At 43.4% G+C, this 24,612-nt stretch overlaps 1 protein-coding gene across 7 annotated transcripts in view; it reads right to left on the reverse strand.

Annotated features, from left to right (window-relative positions):
* Positions 1–865: 865 nt before the first annotated feature.
* Positions 866–24,612, reverse strand: part of Armc3 (armadillo repeat containing 3) — an 83,197-nt gene continuing 59,450 nt past the window's right edge. For 3 of the 7 annotated variants that reach the window (XM_057787467.1, XM_057787468.1, XM_057787466.1), the window contains exons 12-18: positions 21,813–21,949; positions 16,712–16,880; positions 14,785–14,882; positions 13,310–13,417; positions 10,257–10,454; positions 8,023–8,185; positions 866–1,115 (exon numbers count right to left, since the gene is read on the reverse strand). In XM_057787467.1, the coding sequence (XP_057643450.1) occupies positions 906–1,115; positions 8,023–8,185; positions 10,257–10,454; positions 13,310–13,417; positions 14,785–14,882; positions 16,712–16,880; positions 21,813–21,949 (1,083 nt within the window). In that variant the 3' untranslated portion in view covers positions 866–905. Of the gene's footprint in view, positions 1,116–8,022; positions 8,186–10,256; positions 10,455–13,309; positions 13,429–13,793; positions 13,894–14,784; positions 14,883–16,711; positions 16,881–21,812; positions 21,950–24,612 lie in introns of all 7 variants that reach the window. The other 4 variants (XM_057787472.1, XM_057787470.1, XM_057787469.1 and 1 more) reach the window with 4 other exon arrangements.

Raw genomic sequence — 24,612 nt, forward strand, 5'->3', positions numbered from 1 at the left:
CTGGTGAGCCACCACCCCAGCTACCACCCAGGCCCAGAACCAGGGCTGTGAGTTGGCCCACCCCAACATCCACCTCACTTGTGAGCTGTTGGATCATAGGAAGAGGCAAACAGCAGGATCACCATGACACACGACAACAGGGTGTGCAGGAGGAGCCCCAGTGAGGGCCCATCATCAGTGACAGGTGGAAGCCAGAGGACTGGAGCCAGACCAATGACCCGTGCAGTGAACACTTGCAGGAAAAGGTAAACAGACTAAAGGGTAAACTGTAAAAAACATGATCCAAACTGCAGCTTTCAAGACACAATTCTTTCTTTTTTGTTTTTGTTTCTTTGTTTTGTTTGGGTTTTGATTTTTCTTTTATATTTAGTTTGGTTTTGGAGCGGAGGTAGCAGGGGCAGAGGGTGAATGCAAGGGGACAGAAAAGGGGTGGGATCAGAATCAACAGAAGTCAAATAATGAACAAATAAACATGAATAATCAAGTCAGAAACTACTTTGAAATACTGGAGTCTCAAAAGGCGGACCCAGTACTGAGACAGCACAAATGGGCGGGAGTTTCTTTAAATCAAGTGTTACCTGACTCATGCTGGATACCAAGAAGGACAGTGACAAGCCCACTCCATCACAGGAAGCAGTTGCTGAGCGCCTTCCTTGATGAGTCCTAAGCTCGAAGGGGGCTGAACGGTTTCACCCACAGTTACCTTGTGTGAGGATGGGGAGCATGGGAGGCCCTGACGGACCCCGAACTCCACAGCCTGGAACACGCACAACCACACCCAGTTTATTTCGACACACAAACTATTTCTAAGGCCTTTATTTGAAGCTATCAAATCAGCTAGTGCCCTTCTTAGGAAGCACGCAGAGATAATTTCTGGTTTGGGTGCTCGTGTGTTCCTTTGGTGACTAAAGAAAGCGGTAGAGGTCTGCCTCTCGGCTGCCGAGCTTCAGCAGGGCCCCGGGGTGGAACATGAGATCCACGATGTACTCTTCCGGTGGGGGTAGGCGCCCGATGATGCCCTTCCGAGCCTCGTTCAGCAGCCTCACTTCGTTCCACGCTCGGCTGTACTCACCGCGCACCAGGCAGCAGCCCACACCGATTTTATCAGCCAGTGCCTGAGGGAGGAACAAGATACCTGGGGCTCAGGGCCATAAGCAAACAGTTGGGAAGAGGTCCTTAGTGGGAGAAGACCTCTGGAGAGAATTAAACACAGGCATGCAAAGAAAAGCTTGGACTGGAAGCTGGGAAATGGAGATAGCGTGGTAGGAGCCGAGCATTGGCTGTCGCTGATGGCTTGCCGTCCGTGAACTCAGAGTGTGTCAGTGACCTGGGAAAGGACGCTTTTCAGGCAGTTAAAGTAGTGGAGCACAAGATGGATAGGGTGGCTGGAGGGGCGCAATCCCAGGGCTCCAGCCCGTGTACCCATCAGTCTGTCCACAGCCCCGGCTGCTCTATCCCTGTAGGCAGTGAGACTGAAGTAAACCCCGTTTCCAGCCAGTCTGCTGTGCACTGTGGTTGGCGCCATGGGGCAGGAGACCCCCGACTGAATCGGGCTCTCTGGCTCTCTGCAGCTACCTCACTGCAAGTATCTCTCGGTGTTCCCTGATCCCCTGATTTGGAAGGGTTTTTGTTTGTTTGTTTTTGTTTTGTTTTGTGTCTTTACAGTAATTTAAAATTTTTTTCAGCCTTACTGTGATGAATAGAAGAGCTTGGTTAGACTGCTCTGGGTTGCACTTCAGTTTAACCCAGATTCTTACCAACTAGTGATAAGCAAAGGGTTTTGCAAAGCCCAGGCTTCTATTTACTCCTCTGTGCACTGGGAAGAATCATGGTATCTTTATGGTTGTGTGATGAATTAATGGGTACCAAGTCCCAAGAGTAAGTACTCAACAAAGGCTAAATAGCACCAGGGAGCAGAATTGTGTTTGAGTAGTGGTTATATTCATATTTTAATTAAATGTATTTGTTACTATGCAAAATACTATGTATTTGTTACTGCACCAAACTGCATAGTTTGGAATAGGCCAAAATGATGAAACTTGGTGGTCATGCCAGGACACTTAGGGTTTGATTTTGGTAGTATTTGACCTTTAGCGGGAGATGGCCTAGAAAGAAGTGACCATGGAACAAACAGCATCAAAATCTATCACCATTACAGTCCGGTGTGATGCAAAGACTGTGTGTGCTGTTTTCCATGTAACATTTACGGGTATGCAGGTCTCTTAGTTCCTGCTAAAGCACTCTAAACCACTACAACAGATTACAACAAATTACTGTCCCCCATTTTCTAGAGTGAAGCTGAGGTAAGGTGTTGCACAACATTAGTTTACTCTGTGTGATGATGTGTCACTCTGATTGGTTTAATAAAGAACTGAATGGTCAATAGCTAGGCAGCATAGATGGGGGGGGGAGTGGGAGAGAGAGGAAGAGGAATCTAGGCCTGCAGATTATGCCAAGAGACACCAGTGAAACATGGAAGGACTTGGAAATACAGAAGGAAAGAGGTAAAAAGGCCATGTAACAAAAAGTAGATTAATAGAAGTGGGTTAATTTAAGTTATAAGAGCTAGTGGGACAAGCCTAAACTAAGGCCATACTTTCATAATTAATAATAAGTCTCCTTGTCGTTATTTGTGGACTGATGGCTCAGACGAAAAAGTGCTACTACAGTCAGGTACTTTCCCAAGGCCAGTGCAGGTAGAGAACTAAAGGAAGGATCAAGTGTCTGCCTCCTCCAGTGTGCAGTGACCTTGTGAGCTGGTGAGAGAGGGAACACGGCCTAGTGAGCTAGTGAGGAAAGGAACACAGTGAGCTGTGAGGAGGGAGCACAGTGAACTGTGAGGAGAGAACACGGTGAGCTGTGAGGAGAGAACACAGTGAGCTGTGAGGAGGGAGCACAGTGAGCTGTGAGGAGAGAACACAGTGAGCTGTGAGGGTGGGAGCACAGTGAGCTGTGAGGAGGGAACACAGTGAGCTGAGGAGAGAACACGGTGAGCTGTGAGGAGAGAACACGGTGAGCTGTGAGGAGGGAGCACGGTGAGCTGTAAGGAGAGAACACAGTAAGATGTGAGGAAGGGAACACAGTGAGCTGTGAGGAGAGAACACGGTGAGCTGTGAGGAGGGAGCACAGTGAGCTGAGGAGAGAACACGGTGAGCTGTGAGGAGAGAACACGGTGAGCTGTGAGGAGGGAGCACGGTGAGCTGTAAGGAGAGAACACGGTGAGCTGTGAGGAGAGAACACGGTGAGCTGTGAGGAGGGAGCACGGTGAGCTGTGAGGAGGGAACACGGTGAGCTGTGAGGAGAGAACACAGTAAGATGTGAGGAAGGGAACACAGTGAGCTATGAGGAGAGAACACGGTGAGCTGTGAGGAGAGAACACGGTGAGCTGTGAGGAGGGAACACGGTGAGCTGTGAGGAGAGAACACGGTGAGCTGTGAGGAGAGAACACAGTAAGATGTGAGGAAGGGAACACAGTGAGCTGTGAGGAGGGAGCACGGTGAGCTGTGAGGAGGGAACACGGTGAGCTGTGAGGAGAGAACACGGTGAGCTGTGAGGAGAGAACACAGTAAGATGTGAGGAAGGGAACACAGTGAGCTGTGAGGAGGGAGCACGGTGAGCTGTGAGGAGAGAACACGGTGAGTTGTGAGGAAGGGAACACGGTGAGCTGTGAGGAGAGAACACGGTGAGCTGTGAGGAGGGAGCACGGTGAGCTGTGAGGAGAGAACACGGTGAGCTGTGAGGAGAGAACACGGTGAGTTGTGAGGAAGGGAACACGGTGAGCTGTGAGGAGAGAACACGGTGAGCTGTGAGGAGGGAGCACGGTGAGCTGTGAGGAGAGAACACGGTGAGCTGTGAGGAGAGAACACGGTGAGTTGTGAGGAGAGAACACGATGAGCTGTGAGGAGGGAACACGGTGAGCTGTGAGGAGGGAGCATGGTGAGCTGTGAGGAGGGAGCACGGTGAGCTGTGAGGAGGGAACATAGCCTTGTGAGCTGTTGAGGGACGGAACCAACTTTTATTTAGAACTGTATTTTCTTTGTAACGAGGAACACACGAAGGTCTCCAGCTCTCAGAGGAAAGAGGAGCAGGAGTGGGGCCTTGTTGTTGGAGAGATTAGGAAAGTGTATGTGATAAATTGGAAAAGATTGTCATGCATCTATACCTAAATGTAACCCCCATCATGTTCTGCGGCCCGTGTGTCAGAGCAGACAAGATTGACAACTGGTCCAGGTTGGTTGGCAAAGCAGTGGTGAGAGGGAGGAGAGGACAGGAGGGAAATGAGGAAGCAAGGGAATTGTTGTACTTGGTTGATCTTGGATAAACTCTTTCTTCCAAGTGTTAATTTTTTTTCTTTTTTAAATCTTTCAAAGTAAGGTTAGTAAATTCAATATCTGCCATTTTTGAGACTCTTCACTATTATATGGACAAACACCTGACAAGTAACACCAAATTTTAACTGTCACGAGGGAGGAAAATCATAACTGTGGTTGTAGACATTGTGATAACAGATTTAGATTTTCTTTGTATATACTGCTGACTTCAGCATGTCTAGATTCTAAATAGAAGAAGAGTTAATAAAAGAGAAAGAGCTCTAAGACAGGAAAATAAGAACTCACAGAGCAAGAATTCCAAGGATATAAGAAAGGCATTTAGATGATAAAGAAGATTGGTGTGAAACAGGAGTGAGATATAAATGGATGTGATGAGAATATGGTGCCTGTTCTGGCTAGTTGTATATCAACTTGACACAAACTAGAGTCGTCAGAGAGGAGGGAGCTTCAGTGGAGAAAATGCCTCCATAAGATTGGACCATAGGCAAGCTAGTAGGGCATCTTCCTAATTGGTGGTTGATGAGGGAGGGCTTAGCCCTTGTGGATGGACCAACCCTGAACAGGTAGTCCTGGGTTCTATAAGGAAAGAGGTTGAGCAAGTCATTAGGAGCAAACCAATAAGCAGCACCTCTCCAAGGCCTCTGCATCAGCTCCTGCCTCCAGGGTCCTGCCCTGCTTGAGTTCTTGTCCTGACTTGCTTCAGTGATAGACTACCATGATCCAAATAAACCCTTTCCTTTCCAATTATCTTTTGGTCATAGTGTTTCATCACAGCAATAGTAACCTCGCTGTGGGATTATATTCTTGTATGCTGTAAAGATTTGTCATTTGTATTGGTTTAATAAAACACTGACTGGCCAGTAGCCAGGCAGGAAATATAAGTGGGGCAACAGACTAGGAGAATTCTGGAATGAGGAAAAAAGAGACACAGATGTCACCCAGAAGCTGAGGAAACAAGATGAGAATGCCTCACTGAGAAAAGGTACCAAGTCACATGACTAAACATAGATAAGAATTATGGTTTAATTTAAGTTGTAAGAGCTAGTTAATAATAAGCCTGAGCTGACAGACCAAGAAGTTTATAATTCATATAAATTGTGTGTTTCTTTGGTACTGATCAGTTGCAGGACCAGGCAGGACAGAAACTTCCATCTACATATCTCTAACTGAGACAATGACTAACAGTATTTGTTTACTTGTGATATACCCTGGACACATCTCTGAGGGTATTTCCAAACAGGCTTAACTAAAAAAGAAGGACTCATTGTGAAGATACCATGTGGAAACCTGGGAAGATAAACCCCAAGCTCCACAGTGGTGGTTTAGCTAGAATTTTATTACTGTGAAGAGACATCACAACCATAACAACTCTTAGAAGGAAACAATTGGCTGGGCCTGGCTTACAGTTCAGAGGTTAAGTCCATTATCATCATGGCAGGAAGTATGGTGGCATGCAGGCAGACATGGTGCTGGAGAGATAGCTGAGAATTCTATACCTGAATCCTCAGGCAACAGGAAGAGAGTGAGACACTGGGCCTGGCTCGAGCATCTGAGACCTCAAAGCCCGTCCTTAGTGACGCACTTCCTCTAACAAAGCCACACCTACTCCAATAAGACCACATCTCCTAATAGTGCCACTCCCTTTGGGCCTATGGGGGAAACATTTTTATTCAATGCAACACAAGAGGAGGCTTCCCCAGGATGATGGAAATGTTAAGAACATGGGCCATTGGCCAAGGAAAGCTGTGCATATAGAGCACTGCTTGACAAGAAAGTGGTTGGTCATTTGCTATAGGAGATGGAACTGGAAGAGCAAGGCTTCAGAAGCCCAGTTGATTCTATTACAAGCCCTGGGTGCTGAACATGGTGGTGTAGGGATTGCCGTTTTCCCTGTTGAGATTTTTATTTTGGTTTGTTTGGTTTTCCAGGACAAGGTTTCTCTGTATAGTTCTACCTGTCACTCTGTAGACCAACACTGGCCTTGAATTCAGAGATTTGCCTGCCTTTGCCTCCCAAGTGCCAAGAGCCACACCTAGCTCTCTGTTGAGTTTTGGTCTTAGTTTGACCCAATCTTTTCTTACAGTGTTCCTGTTCATCCATTTTTATTAGGCAATGATCATTCTGTGACATTATATGCTAGAATTATATAACTTGGAAAATGTTCTTTATAGGCATCGTCGTTAAGAAATTGCTTTGACTCTTATAATAGACTTTGGACTGTTAAGATTTGGGGGACTCTTATAGTTAACTAAAGAAAGTTTGCATCATGAGATGCCCACGAGTCTTTCAGAATGAGATATGGAATATTTTCACTTAAAATGATGAGTTTAGTTGTCAAAGTATTAAGTGGTGGATTAGTACTAGTTCATTGTCAGCTTGATTGGCTTTAGCCTCATCTAGTAGACATGCCTCTGGGTATTTTGTAAGGAAATTTCAAAGAGGTTTAACTGAAGAAGGACAAGAGAAGACCAAGTCTGTATGTGGGCAGCACTATCCCATGGGCTTGGGGGTCCCAAACAGCGTAAAGGTGAGGAAAGAACAAAAAGAACTTCACATCAGCATTTTTCTCTGCTCCCTGACTGTGGGTGCAGTGTTTTCAGCTGCTGCTGCCGCCATACCTCCAGGCCACTGTGGACTTAAGTCTCAAATCCTTCTTCCCTTAAATTGCTTCCTGCCAGATAATTGGTCACAGAAAGCAGAAAAGTAACATGGGGAATATTATTTTCAGGTGTGTGACTTCTGTTTATGTTGCATTTGTTTAACTCTGTGAAGCTGTGTGACTGTGCCGGTCTAAAACACCTGATGGTCCTAATAAAGAGACGAACGGCCAATAGCGAGGCCAGGAGCAAAAACAGGTGGGCCTGGCAGGCAGAGAGTATAAATAGAAGAACAGGGAGCGAGGAGACAACAAGGAGAGGAGGACATCAGGGGCCAGCCACCCAGCTACACAGTAAGCTGCTGAGAAAGAAGTAGGGAAAGGTGTATAGAAATAGAGAAAGATAAAACCCCAGAGACAATAGGCAGTCAGATTAACATAAATTAAGAAAAGCTGGCAAGAAACAAGCCAAGCTAAGATCGGGCATTCATAACTATGAATAAGCCTCTGTGTGTGATTTATTTGGGAGCTGGGTGGTGCCCCCCCAAAAAAAACCAAAAGAGTGAAACATCACACACAGTAACTCATACAGGAGTTTATAATTACTTGGGAGATGGAAGCATTTTCTCAGTTCCTACACAGCGAATCAAAACTCTCCTAAGCCTCACACTTGCCCAGGGCTCCGTCTCCGTGAATGGGCTGTCTTCTTTGCTTGCCCTTCCCAGGTACTCTCCTCACCACAGTCAGGTAGCTGCCGAGTCCTTTTTGTTGTTACACTCCAAGTCTTCTCCCTCCCTTCTGCTATCTAAATGACGTCCTCCGCATTCCCTGCAAGGACCACTGGTTCTCATGCCAGTGTTATTTTATGTGTAGATGTTCATGAAATTTAGAAAGTTGTTTTTCTACCTAATGAAATTTTTATATTATTTACCATATGTGTGCATATATGTTATAATCACAAATATTTTAAAATAAATAAGTATAAATGCAAAAGTAAATATTATCCAGTTAAATGTTAGCAGCTGGTTCCGTCTGATGCAATAAAGACAAAACTTTTTAACCTAACGGAAAATGAGACAAAAATACTTTAAATACCTTGAAGAGCAAAGCTCGATGATAAAAGATTCCTTTCTTGATGTATCCAATTGGTATGACATTGGATTTCAGTTGAAATTTCAGTTCACTTATATGAAGCTCCCAGCTGAAGTCAGATAGCTTCTCTTTTGAAATCTTACCACCCATTTTATCCGCCACATACCTGTGCCCATTACATGGAGATGAAAAACAGTCAGTTTTAATCGCTTACTTTTGATGTTTTATGTGTGCTTATATATACAATTACACATGTAAAAACTACATTTCCTCTGGTTTTTATTTGCTTTACTTAAAAAAAGTACTTGTGGGGAGGACATGCTTACTGTACTAAGTCAATCACAAATACATATGTAAACGGAAATCATGCTGATTTAATTCAGTGCAGAGAAAAGAATGAATGCTAACATCCCAATGGGTACACACAAGCTAAATGATTATCACACTAAATATAAATGTAATTTTAAAGCTTTATCTTATTCTTGAACAGTGTTAAGTGTTCTAGTCTGAAAGTGAAAGCATTTACTAACTGGTGGACTTTGTTCTTTCAAGGCATTTAACCTCAAATGCAAGAGGAAACCAGATGACTTTCCCACTAGACTCATAACATTTTCAAGGGTGTGGGGGGCGGGGGGGGGTGCCTATACTTTTTTTTTTTTTTTTTTTTTGGATTTTTCGAGACAGGGTTTCTCCATAACTTTTTTGGTTCCTGTCCTGGAACTAGCTCTTATAGACCAGGTTGGCCTTGAACTCACAGAGATCTGCCTGCCTCTGCCTCCCGAGTGCTGGGATTAAAGGCGTGCGCCACCACCACCCGGCTGTGCCTATACTTTTGAGATGAGATCTCAGCATATGGCCCAGTTTGGCCTCACCCTTCTGAGGCTCCTCCTGCCTCTGCCTCCTAAAGACTGGGTTTATAAGCAATGTAAATTTCGTAATTTTTTATTTAAAATTTTTTCATTTAAAATTTATTATTTTAATGAAGAAAGATACAGTATTATATAATACTGACATCAAGGGAGAGAGAAAGAAAAATGCATGGGAAAAATTGAAAATTTTAAGGAAAGGTTGGCCTTTGGCTGCACCATGAGGAACAATGTCTAGGTGGAGAAGGAGAAGGAAAAGGAGGAGGAGGAGGAGGAGGAGGAGGAGGAGGAGGAGGAGGAGGAGGAGGAGGAGGAGGAGGAATAATAAGACCACCTCAAAATACAGTAAAACAAAACAAAACAGAGCAACTAAATCAAAACAAAGGAAAACCCCAAAGCTAAACAAAGCCTAAGCAATGCTGTAGGGAGGTGGACAGAGCTGTTGATCCACTCATCTCACGACAGCCTGTCCTGTGGTCAACAGACCTCTGCCTGGCCACGTTTGAAAATCTGATGACAGGGCTGGGAAGTACGGGACAAATGTTCACAGGACTCAAGGACACGGAGATCCTGCTCTAGCCAAACGCTCTCATTCTCCCCCAATCCTGGCTGACAGAAGTCAGCCGTCTGGCAGCTGTGAGCTTTGCCGTTGTCACATCCAGGTTTGCGGACTGCTTCTTGGGCTCCCACCTGGAGTGGCTAGGACTCCCACAGAGACCGCAACTGTTGCTAGAGCAGGGTTGTGTCAATCATGGAGCCCACCCCCATTTCTCGTCTTTCCTGCTCCCTCACAGTCCTGCTCCCAGCCTCAACCCCGTTAATGGAATGAGCCCAAGCACGAATGAGGGCGGCAACTTCGGAGCCTTACAGGGAGCTCTGGTGTGGCCTGCGGCGGGCTCTCAGAATACCCATAGTCCACTCGAGAGAAAGAGCAAATAAACTAGCAGACACTCATCAGAAAAACAGGTGCCTATTTGTACTTAAAAGAAAAACGAGGGAGTTTATAGAGAATTCACAATAGGACTCCTTGAAGTGATGAGGACCACGTACACCTAAGAAATTATTTCATTTTTAAACACGAATTCATTCACAGCCTCTCTCATATCAAAGATGCTTTTAATCAGCTTAACTAGAAAAAAAGTAGCAGGCGTTTGTCTCTGAGCAACTTCTGCTCTGATTCTTACATAACAGAAATGACGAGCCGCTTTAATTCACTGCACTGCTGCTCAGAGCTCAGGCGCCATAAACCACTGCGGTTTATTTTGTTGATTTTATTCTAAATTAACTTTTAAAAAAAGCAAACCACTGAAGCTTTTAAAAATTCAGAAGTAAGTATACACAGAGAGAGGAAGATGGGAGGGGAGAGCTCACTTGGCAAGGGCCTCGATCTGGTCCTTAATGTTGATGATGGGCAGTATGGACTTGGTCACCTCATACACGTACACGCAGAATTCAGGGTCAGGAGGCGGGTACCACTCTTTGTCGGGGCTGCTTTCTGTCAGTTTGGGCACTGCTAGGACTTCTTCTTCCTCTTTTACCTTTTCTTCTTCTTTTTTTCCCCTCCCTTTCCTTCAAGAGTAAACAATGATAAAATCCCGTATCCAGTCAATCAAATGACCAAATACTTACTATACTCTGAATTAATCTGAAAAGCATAGAGGAATAAGGAAAAGGCAACTGGGGAGGGAAATGAATTAGAACAAAATGCAATGACTCACGTTTATAAAATGCCAAAAAAAAAAAAAAAACCCAAAAACAAAAGCTAGAGACAATTCAATTCAAATGCCCTTCGATAAGAAATGGGTGTATATAGTGATAAACCCTTACGATGAAATACTGGTCAAGAATAAAAAGGAATAAACTAGTAATGCACAAAATAATTTGGAACTGTCTCACAGGCACTATGCTGGGTGGAAAACAGCAGTATCAGATGTAACATACCAAGGATCCCATAAAAGTCGTCGCTGACGACCTGGTGGTGCACACCCTTATTGCCAGAACTCAGGAGGTAGAGATAGGCCGATTGCTGTGGGTTCGAGGCCAGTCTGGCCAACATAAGTGAATTCCAGGTCAACCAGGGCTACAGCTACATAGTGAGATCTTGAAAAACCAAAACCCCAGAAAACACCACCACCAAGTCCTGTCAACCTCAGCGACTGAAATGCAGTATCAGGGACTGGATGGAGAGTGTCAGGGTGAGGGTCCTGGGGCGCTTGAACTCTGTTCTACTGTGATTGGTGCCGGTTACGCAAATTCCCCCTCTAAATTCCATAGGGTTTTAGACAAAAGGCTATTTTATGGCATATCAATTAAAACTGTAATTGTGCTGCGTACAGAACTCTCCTTACATCTGCATAAGAGTGAGTCTTTTACTCCATTTATGTCTAGCGTGGTAGATGGCAGCGCCTGCTCTTCATGCACGCTAACACTAGGTGTATTTGTATCCTTGAATCCATTTCCAGGTCGGCACCCTTCCTCCAAACAGCTTGTCCTAAACTTTTGGCCCCACCCCATACATTACCATTGCCTCATCAGAATCTGCAACTAGCAGATAAAGTCTTTTCTGTTGTTTGTACCCTGGGGATTTCGAAGGATGGCACTAGCTGAGGGGACTGAGAAGAACCAATAGGAGAGCAGGTGATCCTGTGTCCTGGTTCATGTTTTTGTTGCTGTAATAAACATCATGACCAAAAGCAACTTCTAGCTGGGGAGAAAAGGGTTTATTTAAGCTCTCTTAGGTTACACTCCCTCGTGAAGAGAAGTCACCATCGGCCTTGGAGGAATGATACTCACTGGCTTGATTCTCATGGCTTTCTCAGCCTGCTTTCCTGTATATCCCAGGACTACCTACTCAGGGATGGCACCACCCACAGGGGGCTGGGGCCTTCAACATCAACACTAACACTAACACTGATAAGAAAAACATGACCACAGACTTGCTTACCAGCCCACCTGCTTGGGCACTTTCTCAGCTAAGGCTCCCTCTTCCCAGATGATTCAAGCTGACCAAAAATCAACTAATGAATTTTCTAAGAAGAAGAGGGCAATCTCCCTAGATGGCCACCACAGCCCCTTTGTAAGGAAACCATAGAAACTTAAGCAGGTAAGACTCAGCTTTCCCACTTCTGAGATGGCCCAGAATCCAATGGTCCCGATTTGTGATTTTAGCCTTTAGTAAGTTTTCTCCTTGATAAGGGCCAAAGGGCAATTCAGTAAATGACACTTTTTTGTTGTTTGTTTTGGTTTTTGGTTTTCCAAGACAGGGTTTTTCTGTTTAACAGTCCTGGCTGTCCTGGAACTTACCCTGTAGACCAGGCTGGCCTCAAACTCACAGAGATCTACCTATCTCTGCCTCCCAAGTTCTGGGATTAAAGGCATGTGCCACCACTCCCGACTCTTATGGTAGACAAGTCTTTGGTGAACCAATACTCATGTGGGCAGATCAAGAGGTCTATCCAAATATACTTGGAAGGGGTGGGTGGGGTATCTCAGAAAGAATGGAGAGACCAAGTCCCACGGGTCCAGGCAGGTCAGAGTGTCCCTCAGTTCAACCACATACTTGCTCCCCAGCTGTGGAGCTGCAGGGATAAGTCTCACAGCCAGCTGTAGTTTTGAGGGGGTGAGGGTTTCTGGGTGCTTCTATTGCTTCTGCCTGACCTTAGTTCTATCAATTTTTCTAGCAGAATTTTGTAACTTGGTCATTAGTGATATGTAAATAAGCATATTAATTTTAAGGTAAAGAGACTGTTGCTTTAGAAAACATGCTATATCTTCCTATGTATGGGTGCAGACATTTTATGCTGTGTTCAGGAGGCTAGACTCTCACAATACTAAGGTTAAGCAACAGATCTTACTGAAACATTCATTACCTAATTGACAAGGAACTTGAATTTGTTCCAGATTCAAACAAGCCAAGACTATGGGGCTAACCTGGGGTAGGCACGAGTGGCTTCCAAGTTAAGTAATTCCCAAGTACTGGGTCAATGTTTCAATGGAGCAAACCAGGGGTAGGAATTATTTATCTTTACCCATTATTTACCGCACAGGGTAAAAGGAACAAATCAACTGAAGCTCACGTGAATTTTTCTTTTGAATATTTTGAAAAAAATTCAAAGATTCCTTCAATTGCTATTAATAAGTACAAACCATTTTTCCCCCACTTCGGTAGTACTGGGGCCCAAGCCCAGATTATATCACTTGTTGGACAGACTCTCTAGCACCAAGCTATTTAAGACCTGAGAGGTGGCTACTAAATAGGAAATTTTAGGTGCTTGGTTATGGTTCAGTGTGAGCCCTTACCTACCTTGGAGACTCCGGGGTTCCACGCCCAGCACAGAATAAACAAAAGCTACATCCCCCTTTCTGACCCTTGTTGTATAATAATTACAAGTTGACATGATTGTAACCCAGAGAAGATTTCCTACCTTGAGCCTTTCTCCTTGGCGGCACCTCTGCTGAGGACAGTGTTTCGTCCTGATGTGGGCTCTGATTTTTCTTCTGTGGGAGATCCAAATCCAGCACTAAAATGAAAACTATTTCTCTTTTTTGTCATTTGTAAAGAACACATCTTATTCTAGTTGTACTAACATTGGCAACAGGTTACACTGACAAGCTAATTTTATTAGAAAGTCCTTTCTCTCCCATTATGATTGGGTTCGATCACCATTGTTAACAGTCTGAGCCTATGCCAGCCACAGTTCAGGGAAACTCAACCTCAATTACAGGTCCCCCACACCTAATTCCCCCCGAGAGATCTTTACCAAAGCAGTTTACAAAACAATTATAAAGCTCTATCACCATAAAAAGAAAAAGAATTGAGTTGCCAAAAATCTAAAAATCGAACAACAAAAACCTTAATCTTTCATCTCTAGGGGCTTAGCTGAGTGTTGATAAAATATGTCATTACGTGCTCTTCTCTTTGCTTGCCCTTCTTAAGGAAGATGAAGAAGAAATGCTTCGTCCGTAGCCAACGTCTGACAATTTATCCTCCATAGATGGAGGTGGAGAACTAGAATGTTATACATTTGAAGTTAGGTACAAATTGAAGTCTGTCAGCACTAACTTTGTCCTATAAAGCAGATTGTTTGGGAAAGTCATACTATTTTTAAAAGCATGAAAGAGAGGTTAAGACTAAAATAAAGTCAAACTTTCCCCAAGTCAGAGCAGGAAAGACTTGCATAACATATATAACATGTTGGTGGTAGACAGATACACAGGCTCACAGGATTGGTCTGGATTTTTTTTTTAATATTGAGCTGGGGCTGGGGCAGTAGCTCAGTTGGCAGAGAACTTGCACAGCATGCGCACAGGCTTGGATTTGAGACTCTTCACCATATAAATGATACCTGGTGGTACAGGCCTATAATTCACTCAGGCTTGGAGGCAGAAATTCAAGGCCATCCTCAGCTACAACAGGAGTTTGAAGCCAACTTGAGCTATAAGCAATCCAGTTTTAAAAGCCCAAAATGTGTAAATCAGGTGCGGTGGCACAACCCTTAACCCCAGCACTATAAAGGCAGAGGTGGGTGGATCTCTGTGACCTCAAGGCCAGCCTGGACTACGTAACAAGACTCTATATTTTTTTAATGATACTTTAATTTTTTTAGCTCTACCATTTATTATTTTAAAGAAAAATGATGGTGGTAGTTGCATGCTACTACACATTCCTGGAGATTTGTCAATATTTTCTACGTTTACATTCTCTGGTTATTTCCCCAAATCCACTGGAAATTACGTGGAATCAATGGAGAACACAGGTTGTTCCTGTGGACTGGTCCTTATTTTCAGTATTAGATACATCTGGGAGGAGACCATACTGGGACCTTTTACACGCATGTGTATTTGCTAGCAGAAATGGCACGCTTCCCTCCCTAAAGCACCGCTACCCCCAAAGACTCACGTGTCAAATTTACTGTTGACTAACAGAATAGCACGGTGATCATTCAGTTCCTGTAAGCAGAGTTCCTTCAGTGGCAAAAGCTTGGTACCAGGATTTTTCTGTAAGATAATGTGAATGCCAGAGTGGGTTCTCCTCATATGCCGTGATTTAAACATGAGTGCTGATAGGAAGGGTTCTTGACAGTTTCAAGAGTCTAATCCATTAATGTGCACACACACTACAGATGGAGAACTGAAAGACAGACCAGACAATAGCTAGAGAGAGGAGGACTTCACCTGTAAAAGTACCTGTGAGCGGAAACTGATTCCTTAAAAATTGTGGGCTGTAAAGATGGCTCAGCTGTTAAGAGCACTTGTTTCTCTTGAAGAGAATCCAGGTTCAGTTCCCAGAACCTAGTGGCATTTCACAACTGTCTGTAACTCCAGTCTCCAGAAAGTTGATGCTCTCTTCTGGCCTTCTCAAGCACCAAGCCCACAACACACACGGCACACATACATATATTCAGATAAACACTCATGAACATGTTAACACAGAGGGGAGAAAATTTCATGGGGTCCTACCTCTAAATAAGGAACCACAGGCAACTAACGATTGCTGGGAGAAGGGAAACTAACCTCTCCTAAGGATGAGCCCCCTTATTGGTTATCCAGTGCCAAGTGGTCAGCCCTGAAACCATATACACACAAACACCAAAATGAACTCAGCAGATTCTCTCTCTCTCTCTCTCTCTCTCTCTCTCTCTCTCTCTCTCTCTGTCCATCCATGCATGCATGTATCCACATACATATATGTATATAACAATAATAATCAAAGAAAAGGAAGCTATCAACTTGAAAGTGGGAGGGCACAGAAGTGATTCCAGGGCAGTTTTGTCAGCCTGAGAGAAGAGGGCAGACTAGATAAACTTCTGGGTCTTTTTGATCAAGTTAATAGTTAAGATCATTCCTAACTAAGATAGTTTTCATAATCTTTCAAAACAATGCAAAGAAATCCTCTTACACTGTAACAGACTCTACCATTCTACAGGGATCCTGCCCTATTTCCCATTCAGATGGAGGCCCTGCTCTTGTCGGGGTCTTCGAGGATCATATGATCTGGGTTCCTTTACCCATCGGAAGTAATCTCTAGTCTCCCGTTTTATTAGCTCCGCTCCTATACTGTCCCCGGCCTAATACTTCTTAGACATGCCAGGCAATTTGCCCTCATTCCTCTGCCCAGAAAGTTCTTTCCTAGATAGCCACCAGGCTAACTTTCCTACTTTCTCCACGTTTTTATTCAGATATCACACTCAGTGAGGGCTGCCTCACCACCATTTTGAAAATGGCGACTATCCGCTTTATTACCTCATAGGTTTGTAGATGCCCCCACCCTAATTCCGATTGACTCTCCCCCAATCCCCACCCAACTCTAACACATTTGCTCTTGTCTGTGTCCTCCCATTGGTCCCATGGGAGCAGAGATCTTAGTGAAATCCTACAACATCAGTAGCATGGTACTTACAGAGTGAAACAGAATTCTCCTCAACATAGAATAGGTTCATTGAATGTCTCAACGCTCATGACCTGCTCTCTGTCAGCATGTCCCTGTGTGTTCTGGGCTGGATTTCCGGCTCTTGTCCTCAGCTCTCCTGAAGCATCTCTGTGCTGATGCTATAGCAGTTCTCTCAAAACCACTCAGTGTTGGATACAATGAACTTTTGTGGTGCAATTTCTCGGTAGTTTGCGTGTGTCGTGGGTGTTACTGGGCTTGAATTAACAAGCTGACTTAAACTACTGGTAAAACAGAACCTAGTAAAACTGTGTGAGAATGCAAAGGCTTATAGCCAGGAGTCCAGGCTAAAGTGCTGATTTTCACACTTCTGTCTGTAAAAATATATCAGGATTAAAGGGGAAATCACAGTAGAACACAAACACGTACTGTCACTTACCCGACCACAATCATAGAATCCATCAGTAATTATGTTGCTTGATGACAAATAGCCAGTCTGGCTGTATTTCAGAGAAAGATTGTTGTTGAGCAATTTGTTATAGGCTGCCTCACTGAATTTATTTTTCCGACTTACTGATAGATTAATTTCTTCAAGGATATCTAGAGCCCTGTCACAAAAAAAAAAAAAAAAAAAGACAGGAAAAGCCCTGTTTGTTTTCTCCAAGCCATTGACATTGAGCTCCCGAGTGAAGAACTGAGATGAAAAGGTTAGTGCCTCCCTTGCCTTCTTAAACGAAGTAAAACTGACAGAATTATGAAGACAAATCACTGCTTTCTGAGAACACAAATGCCACGCAATAGCTCATATTCAAACAGTTGGTAGGACATGGCCTGGATAAATGTCTGCATTCAAAGCCTGGTTGACTGTGCACTGCTGGGAGGTGGCAGAGTACTGAGGTGGGGTCCAGGGAAGGGAGTGAGGGCATTGGTGTGTGTCCTTGAAAGGGTTATTGGGAGCCATCCCTCCCCCTCTCTGCTTCCTGGCTGCCCTGGAGGTGAGCAGCCCTGCTTGGCTCCGTGTTCCCACGGTGATGTGTTGCCTCACCCCAGGTCCAGATACAGTGAGACCAAGCAACCATGAGCTGAAACCTCTGAAACCTGAAGTAGACCAAGTAGCCACGAGTTAAAACCTCTGAAACTGTGAGCCAAAACCAACCTTTCCTCTGTAGGTGGAAACAGATGAATGGGTATTTTTAGGGAATGATTCTTTGTCCTTTTTTGTCATTTCTTTAATTTTTAGGTTGACATACAAACTAATGTGTTCTATTGTGACATTTTTGTATGCATGTGCCACTGTACTTTATTCTCATTTGCACACTCACTGGCCTTCCTCATCCTCTTTGCCCCTCTTGGCTGGCTCCCTTCCAACCTCTAAAGATCACTACTTTCTGTATTAAAACACTTGTCACATGTCACATGTATTCTGTTACCCATCATTTTCCCTTCTCCATCGCTCTTTTAAGGTTTCTTCCTCCCCTCCCAGGGTCTCCTTTAAGCACACACATACACTTATAATTTAAATCTAGGTTCTACATATAAGAAATAACATACTTTTATTCTGAGTCTAGATATGAATTTTACTCAGTGATCTTCAGTTCTATCCACTTTTCTTCAGGTGTCAGGACCACAGGGTTTTTGTTTGTTTGTTTTTCAAGACAGGGTTTCACTGTGTAACAGCTCTAACTGTCCTGGTACTAGCTCTTGGAGACCAAGAAGGAGCTAGATAAAGTTCCACAGCTTTCTTTATCTGTTTGCTAATGGACATCTAGGCTGGTTCTATTTCTCCACTGTTTTGGGTGAGCGTTCGGATGGTCTCTGTGGTATGTGTACTTCCAGTCCTTTGGATGCAGTTTACACTCCTGGCTGTGTATCAGGGCTCATCCTCCCCTACAGACGCATTTAGTGCCATTTGCTTTCTTGATAACAACTTTTCTGACTGGCTATAACAGAATATCAAAATAATTTTAACTTGCATTTCTCTGATGGCTAAAATAGTGAACACTTTTCCAGATATCTGTTAGTCATTTGTATTTCTTCTTTTGAGAATTAGCTATTCAGTTCATTTGCCCATTTATTGACTGGATGATCCTTTGGATGGATAATCTTTACATGTTCTATTATTAATCCCATATAATCTGCTATGTAGTTATTGAAGGTATTGTTCTCTTCTGAAGACTGTCTGCTCATGCTGGCGACCATATTCTCCTGTACATAAATGAGAAATTCTATCTCATTTGTGAATTCTTGGTATTATTTCCTGTACCCTTGGAGTTCCTTTCAGAAAGTCCTTGCCTGAGCCTATACCTAGAAGTATAGTCTTGTTTTCTTCCATCAGTTTCAAGGTTTCAGGTCTTACATTAAGGTCTTCTACCTACTTTAAATTTTTCTTTCTGCACTATAGGAGATTAGAATCTATTTATTTTTCCATATGTGGATAGTCATTCTCCCCTGCATCATTTGTCAAATATTCTATATTTTCTCCAATGTGTATTTTTGGCATCTTTGTCAAAAAATCATGGGGCTATAACTATGAAGATTAAAATCTGGATGATCTCTTGTATTCCATTGGTCTATGAGTGTTTTGGTGCCATGTAGGTTTTGTTACTATGGCTCTACAGTATAATTTAGGATCAACAGGAGTGACACCTCCAGCGCTGCTCTTTCTTAGTGCTGCTTTGGCTCTTTTGAGATTTTTTTATGCTTTCATAAAAATTTCTGGATCATTTATTCTAGTTCTGTGAAGATTGTCACTGGAGCTTTGATAGATGCTGTGCTCAATATGCAAATAGCTTTTGTAGTGAGGTGCTGATTATGCCGATCTAAGAGTGAAGAGCATCTTCCCATTTTCTAGGATCTTCTTCAACTTATTCTTTAGTGTCCTTATTTTCATTTTGGAGGTCTTTTACTTCACTGGCTCTGTTTATTCCTAGACATAATTTTTAAATGATTGTAAATAGGATTTGTTTCGCTCCTATTTCTTTCTTAGCAATTTTAATGTTGGGATATAGAGAAGCTACTGAAGTCTGGATGTTGATTTTAGATCCTGCTAGTTGCTGGAAATATTTGTCAGTTCGAAGACTTTTTCTGTGAAGTATTTAGCATCTTTTAAATAAAAGATTAAGCTTTCTACAAACAGGGACAATTTGACTTTTCCTCTTTGTATCTTGTTCCTTTCTTTCTCTTGTTGCACTAGCTAAGACTCTGCACTGTTGAATCTCAGAAGTCGCTGTAGCTGCCTGTGTCTTATTCCTGATTTCAGAGACAAGGATTTTAGGTTTTTGTTCACTTAAAAATATTGGCTATAGGCTTGCTGTATGTTCCCTTAATTCTGTTGAGGTATTGTTGTAGAATATTATTTTAACTAGGCAAAGGTGTGTTACATTTGTGCTGCAGAATATTATTTTAACTGTGTAAAAATGTGTTATTTTTGTTTGTGCTGCATTTGCTTAACAATGTAAGGATGTGTGTTTAATTATGTAAAGATGTGTTGCATCTATTTTGCTTGCCTGCCTAAGATACCTGATTGGTCTAATACAGAGCTGAATGGCCAATAGCTAGGCAGAGAAAGGATGGGTGGGGTTAGCAGGCAGAGAGAATAAATAGGAGAAATTTAGAGTCAAAGAAAAAGAGAAGAAGAATAAGAAGCAGGAGGAGGAGGGAACAAGGGAGATGCCAGGGGCAAGAAGTTAGGCAGACACCAGTCAGCCAGACACAGAGAAGCAATAAAAGAAAGATATACAGAAGAAAGGTAGATAAAGAGAAACAGGTAAGTTTAAGTTAAAAGGGCTAGCAAGAAATGTGCCTAAATTAGGCCAAGCATTCAAAACTAATAAGAAGCCTTCATGTCATAATTTGGGAACTGGTTGATGGGCAAAAAGGAAAAGCCTGGTACAAAACATGGTCCTTTTTTATTTTCTAACTTCTTCAGAGTTTTTACCATGAAGAGATGTTGAACCTTCCCAGATACCTTTTCTCCAGCAATTGAAATGGTCATGTGACTTCTGTTCTGTAGTCAAGTTATTTACTCTGTGTCTTAGGGTTTCTATTGCTATGAGGAGACACAATGACCACAGCAACTCTTACAAAGGAAAATATTTGATTGGGGCTGGCTCACAGTTCAGAGGTTTAGTCCATAATCGCTATTGCAGGAAGCATGGTGGCACACATGGCAGATATGGTGCCGGAGAGGTATCTGAGTTCTGCATCTGTACTTGTAGGCAGCAGGGAGTGAATGCCACAGCGGGCCTGACTTGAGCATCTGAGACCTCAGAGCCTACCCCAGTGACATACTTCCTCCAGTAAAGCCACACCTCTTAAGAATGCCATCCCTGTGAGCCTATGGAGCAATTTTCATTCAAACTACCACACTCTGTTACACTACAACTCCGCCCAATGTCTAAGCTTTGTGTGCTCTTGAAATCACATTAGAAGAATGCTTGTGTCTATGTTTATCAGGGAGATTGGTCCATTATTTTCTTTATGGTTGCATCCTTATCCAGTTTGGAATTAGGGTAATGTTGGTTTCACAGAGTGCATTTGGGAGTGTTCCTTTCTGTCTCACAGAACAGTTTGAGGGGCACTGGTATTAGCTGTGCCCTAAAGATTCAGTAGAATACAGTAGTGAGTTGGACCGGCCCTGGCTTTTCTTTTCATTGTTCATTTGATGCACAAAGAGGACGAGACCCTAGATTTTGTTAACAAATTACATAATAAGAACAAACATTTGGGAATGTGTGGAGGCCTTCACAGCTTTTTTGCTACCATGCTAAGGAGAACCAAGCTTACCTGTCACCCATGGGAAGAATAAACTGAGAGAAGGATGCTGACTAAATACAGATATCAGGTGCAAGGGTTAGGTGTTGTGGGGAGGAGTGGTTAAATAAAGATAGTGGCCCACCCTGTTTATTTCAGCCTTGAGACTGGGACATAAACTGTAGTATACTTTGTATTTTAAAAAATAAAGTTTGCTGACGATCAGAGAGTAAAACAGCCCCACTGGTCAGCCTTACAGACCAGGTAGTGGTTTGGTTGCACACACTTTAATCCCAGTAGCCACTCTAGTTTGCCATAGAAACCAGGCAGTAGTGGTGCACACCTTTAAACCCAGACCTAGAGAGTGATATAAGACAGGAGGAGACAGCTCTCAGTCCCATTCTGAGGATTCTGAAGGCCATTTCAGACTGAGGTAGAGGTAAAAGCCAGTGACTGGCTGTTTTGCTTTTCTGACCTTTGGGTTGAACCTCAATATCTGTCTCTGGGTTCTATTAATCATACTACAATAAACAGGATTGTGTTTAGCAAAGGTGAAAGAGTACCATTTATGAGGATGGAGAGGAAAAGGAACATTGGAAATGAGGGTGGAACACTCAAGGAGGTCACCATCAGGTGAACAGGAAAGCAAAGGATGCCCTGCCCTGTTGGCCCCTCCAGACACTAGGCTAAATAACCCCGCATCCTCTACTTGATACTTCTTCAGCAGGAAGGGTCTGCTTCTTTCTCTCGTGTTCTGCAAGAGCTAGATGAACGGCAGCTCCACTTACCCAAGCCTGTATAACTCGACAGCCGTCAGCTCGTCACTGGCGCAGACCATCACAGCCCAGCTGGCATTCCTTCGTACCTCATCATTCTTGGAGTGCAGGAGCTCAGTCAGGGGCTCCAGACCACCACAGTTCCTCAGCTACATCCAGAAACCACAATTTACATGGTAAGAGTATAGAAATGGGACAGGCGAACCACACCTGTAATCTGCATACTCAGAGGCTGGGGCAGCAGACTCCTGAGTTCAAGGCCAGCCTGTATTACAGAGCAAGACCCTATCCCAAATCCCAGGGCTGTCCTGTCAATATGGTTCATAGGCAAAGTACTTCCTGCCATGACTAGAACCCTGGGTGCCATCCTCAGCAGGGCATGGAGGATAGAAAATCAACATTCATACATTAGAAAAATCTCATTATTTGATTATGCAAAAGTTTCAACTGTGCAAAGACAATTTTAGAATGTGTCAGTTTAGAGTTATTAAATTCAGGGGAGTCTGCCGGTCTTTACAGACATCTACTTTTCCATTCTAAGAAGCCCCAGGAAAGTCATTCCAGAATTTTTCAGAATTTTCCTGAGATGAGGGGGAGGTGGCGATCCATCTCCTCCCTGCAGTTTGGGGGAATATCTGTGCTTATCCATCCTGCACCTGAACATTGGAGATTCGTTTGGTCCTGACAGACATGAATGTGTCGCCTTACCCCTGAAAATGACTTTGTGCATGTGATAAAATCACAGCTGCTGAGCCTGGGAGATGACACTGCACTCTCAAGTAGTCTCAGTGTCGTTGCAAAGATTCCGACAAGAGGAAGACAGGAGTGCCAGAAGCAGAAAGGATATGGTAGGATACAATGCTGCTGTGATAATCTATGAAGGTGGAAGACGGGACCATAAGCTAAAGCACGTGGGTGTCTCTAGAACAGTGGATCCCAGCCTTCCTAATGCTGCAACCCTTTAATATACCTCCTCATGTTGTAGTGACCCCAACCAGAAAATTAACTTTATACTGTAATTTTGGTATTGTTATGAACTGTAATGTAAATATCTGATATACAGGATATCTGACATGTGACCCCTGTGAACGTGTTGTTTGACCCCCAAAATGGTCCTGAGCCACCAGTTGAGGACCACCACTCTAGAAGCTGGAATGACCAATTAAATTGAGTACCCCCTCTCCTTCCAAAAAAAAAAAAAACCTTCTGGGAGAGCAGTACACTGGAGACTTCTTGATTTTAGTTCCTAAGATCTATTGTGGGGAATCTGTCCTCTGTTTCTGTAAGTAATAGACTTTTCTTATTTTAAGCTGTGAAATGCTGGTAATTCATCATAGCAGCACTAGGAAAATAACACACACATGAGCATGCACACAGACACACACACACACTGCGGGTCAACAGCATAGCCAAAACCGTGATGGAACTGTTCATAGAAAAACGCTTGTATTTTGTTATTTTTACCATAGAGTTGTTTCTTTGGGGAATAGAGAAGGGAAAGAGTAAGAAAGAACCTGGATGGAGCTATGTCACTTATGTCACTAGGTAATTTCTAGGGATGAAATTCCAAGTAGGAAAAGAAATATCTGAAAGTGTGCTTGTCTTGTGTCTGAGATGCAATTCTACACTCTCTAAGTCTAGAGAAAAAAAGAACATTCCAAAAAATAGTGTTGAAGGCAGTGCTCAAAGTCAAGAGCCCATGCGAGCTATGATCCACATTCAAGCATTCTCAAGTCCAACACAGGGACTCCAGTGCATTCATGCATCACTTCACAGAATGCAGTGGAGCATCCATGCATCGTCACACAGAATTCACTGGAGCATCCATGCATCATCATACAGAACTCACTGGAGCATCCATGCAACACCACACAGAACTTACTGGAGCATCCATGCAACACCACACAGAACTCACTGCAGCATCCATGCAACACCACACAGAACTCACTGGAGCATTCATGTAACACTGCACAGAACTCACTGGAGCATTCATGTAACACTGCACAGAACTCACTGGAGCATCCATGCATAGTCATAAAGAACTCACTGGTGCATTCATGCATCGTCACACAGAACTCACTGGTGCATTCGTGTATTGTTACATAGAACTCATTGGTACATCCATACATGCATCACCACACAGAATTCACTGGTGCATTCATGTATTGTTACACAGAACTCATCGGTACACCCATGCATGCATCACCACACAGAACTCACTGGTACATTTGAAGCATGGCATGCTTAAGAAGCCAATTTTCTGACCATATTTATTTCTGGGTATAAAACAAGATAGAAATCTAATGTGTGTGTGTTTTTTGGCAGAGAGCTAACTTATTAATTCCTCCATCCATTTATTTTCTCATTCATTTAACATCTATTCATTAAAGAGGCATTATGAAAGTCAGGCATGGAGGCTCACATCTGTAGTCACAGCTTTCAGAGGGTAGAGGGGGAAGGGTGGTGAGCTCCAGGCCAGAGGCTAGCCCTGGTTATGCAGTGAGACCCTGCAGATAAATAATACATAAATAAACATTATGTATAATGTATATAGTAATAATATGGACAATGGTCAGAAAATTCCATTCCTTTCCCAAAAGCTTGAAGGGGTTTATAATTTTTCCTTTAAGAACCATAAAATGTGGAGTAGGAAGACAAGGAGAGACCTGGGGTGGGAGGTGGCCCAGCCAAACTGAAGGGCTGGAAAAAGACTGGTGAAGGTGGTAGAGCTGGTTTTGAATGGGAAGAGGAATTTACCAGGTAGATAAAAGGGAAGACCACCTTTCCATGCAGAGAAACGGAGGAGGTAAAA

The sequence above is a fragment of the Chionomys nivalis genome, chromosome 13 (genome assembly GCF_950005125.1).
Source record: "Chionomys nivalis chromosome 13, mChiNiv1.1, whole genome shotgun sequence".
NCBI classification, from domain to species: domain Eukaryota; kingdom Metazoa; phylum Chordata; class Mammalia; order Rodentia; family Cricetidae; genus Chionomys; species Chionomys nivalis.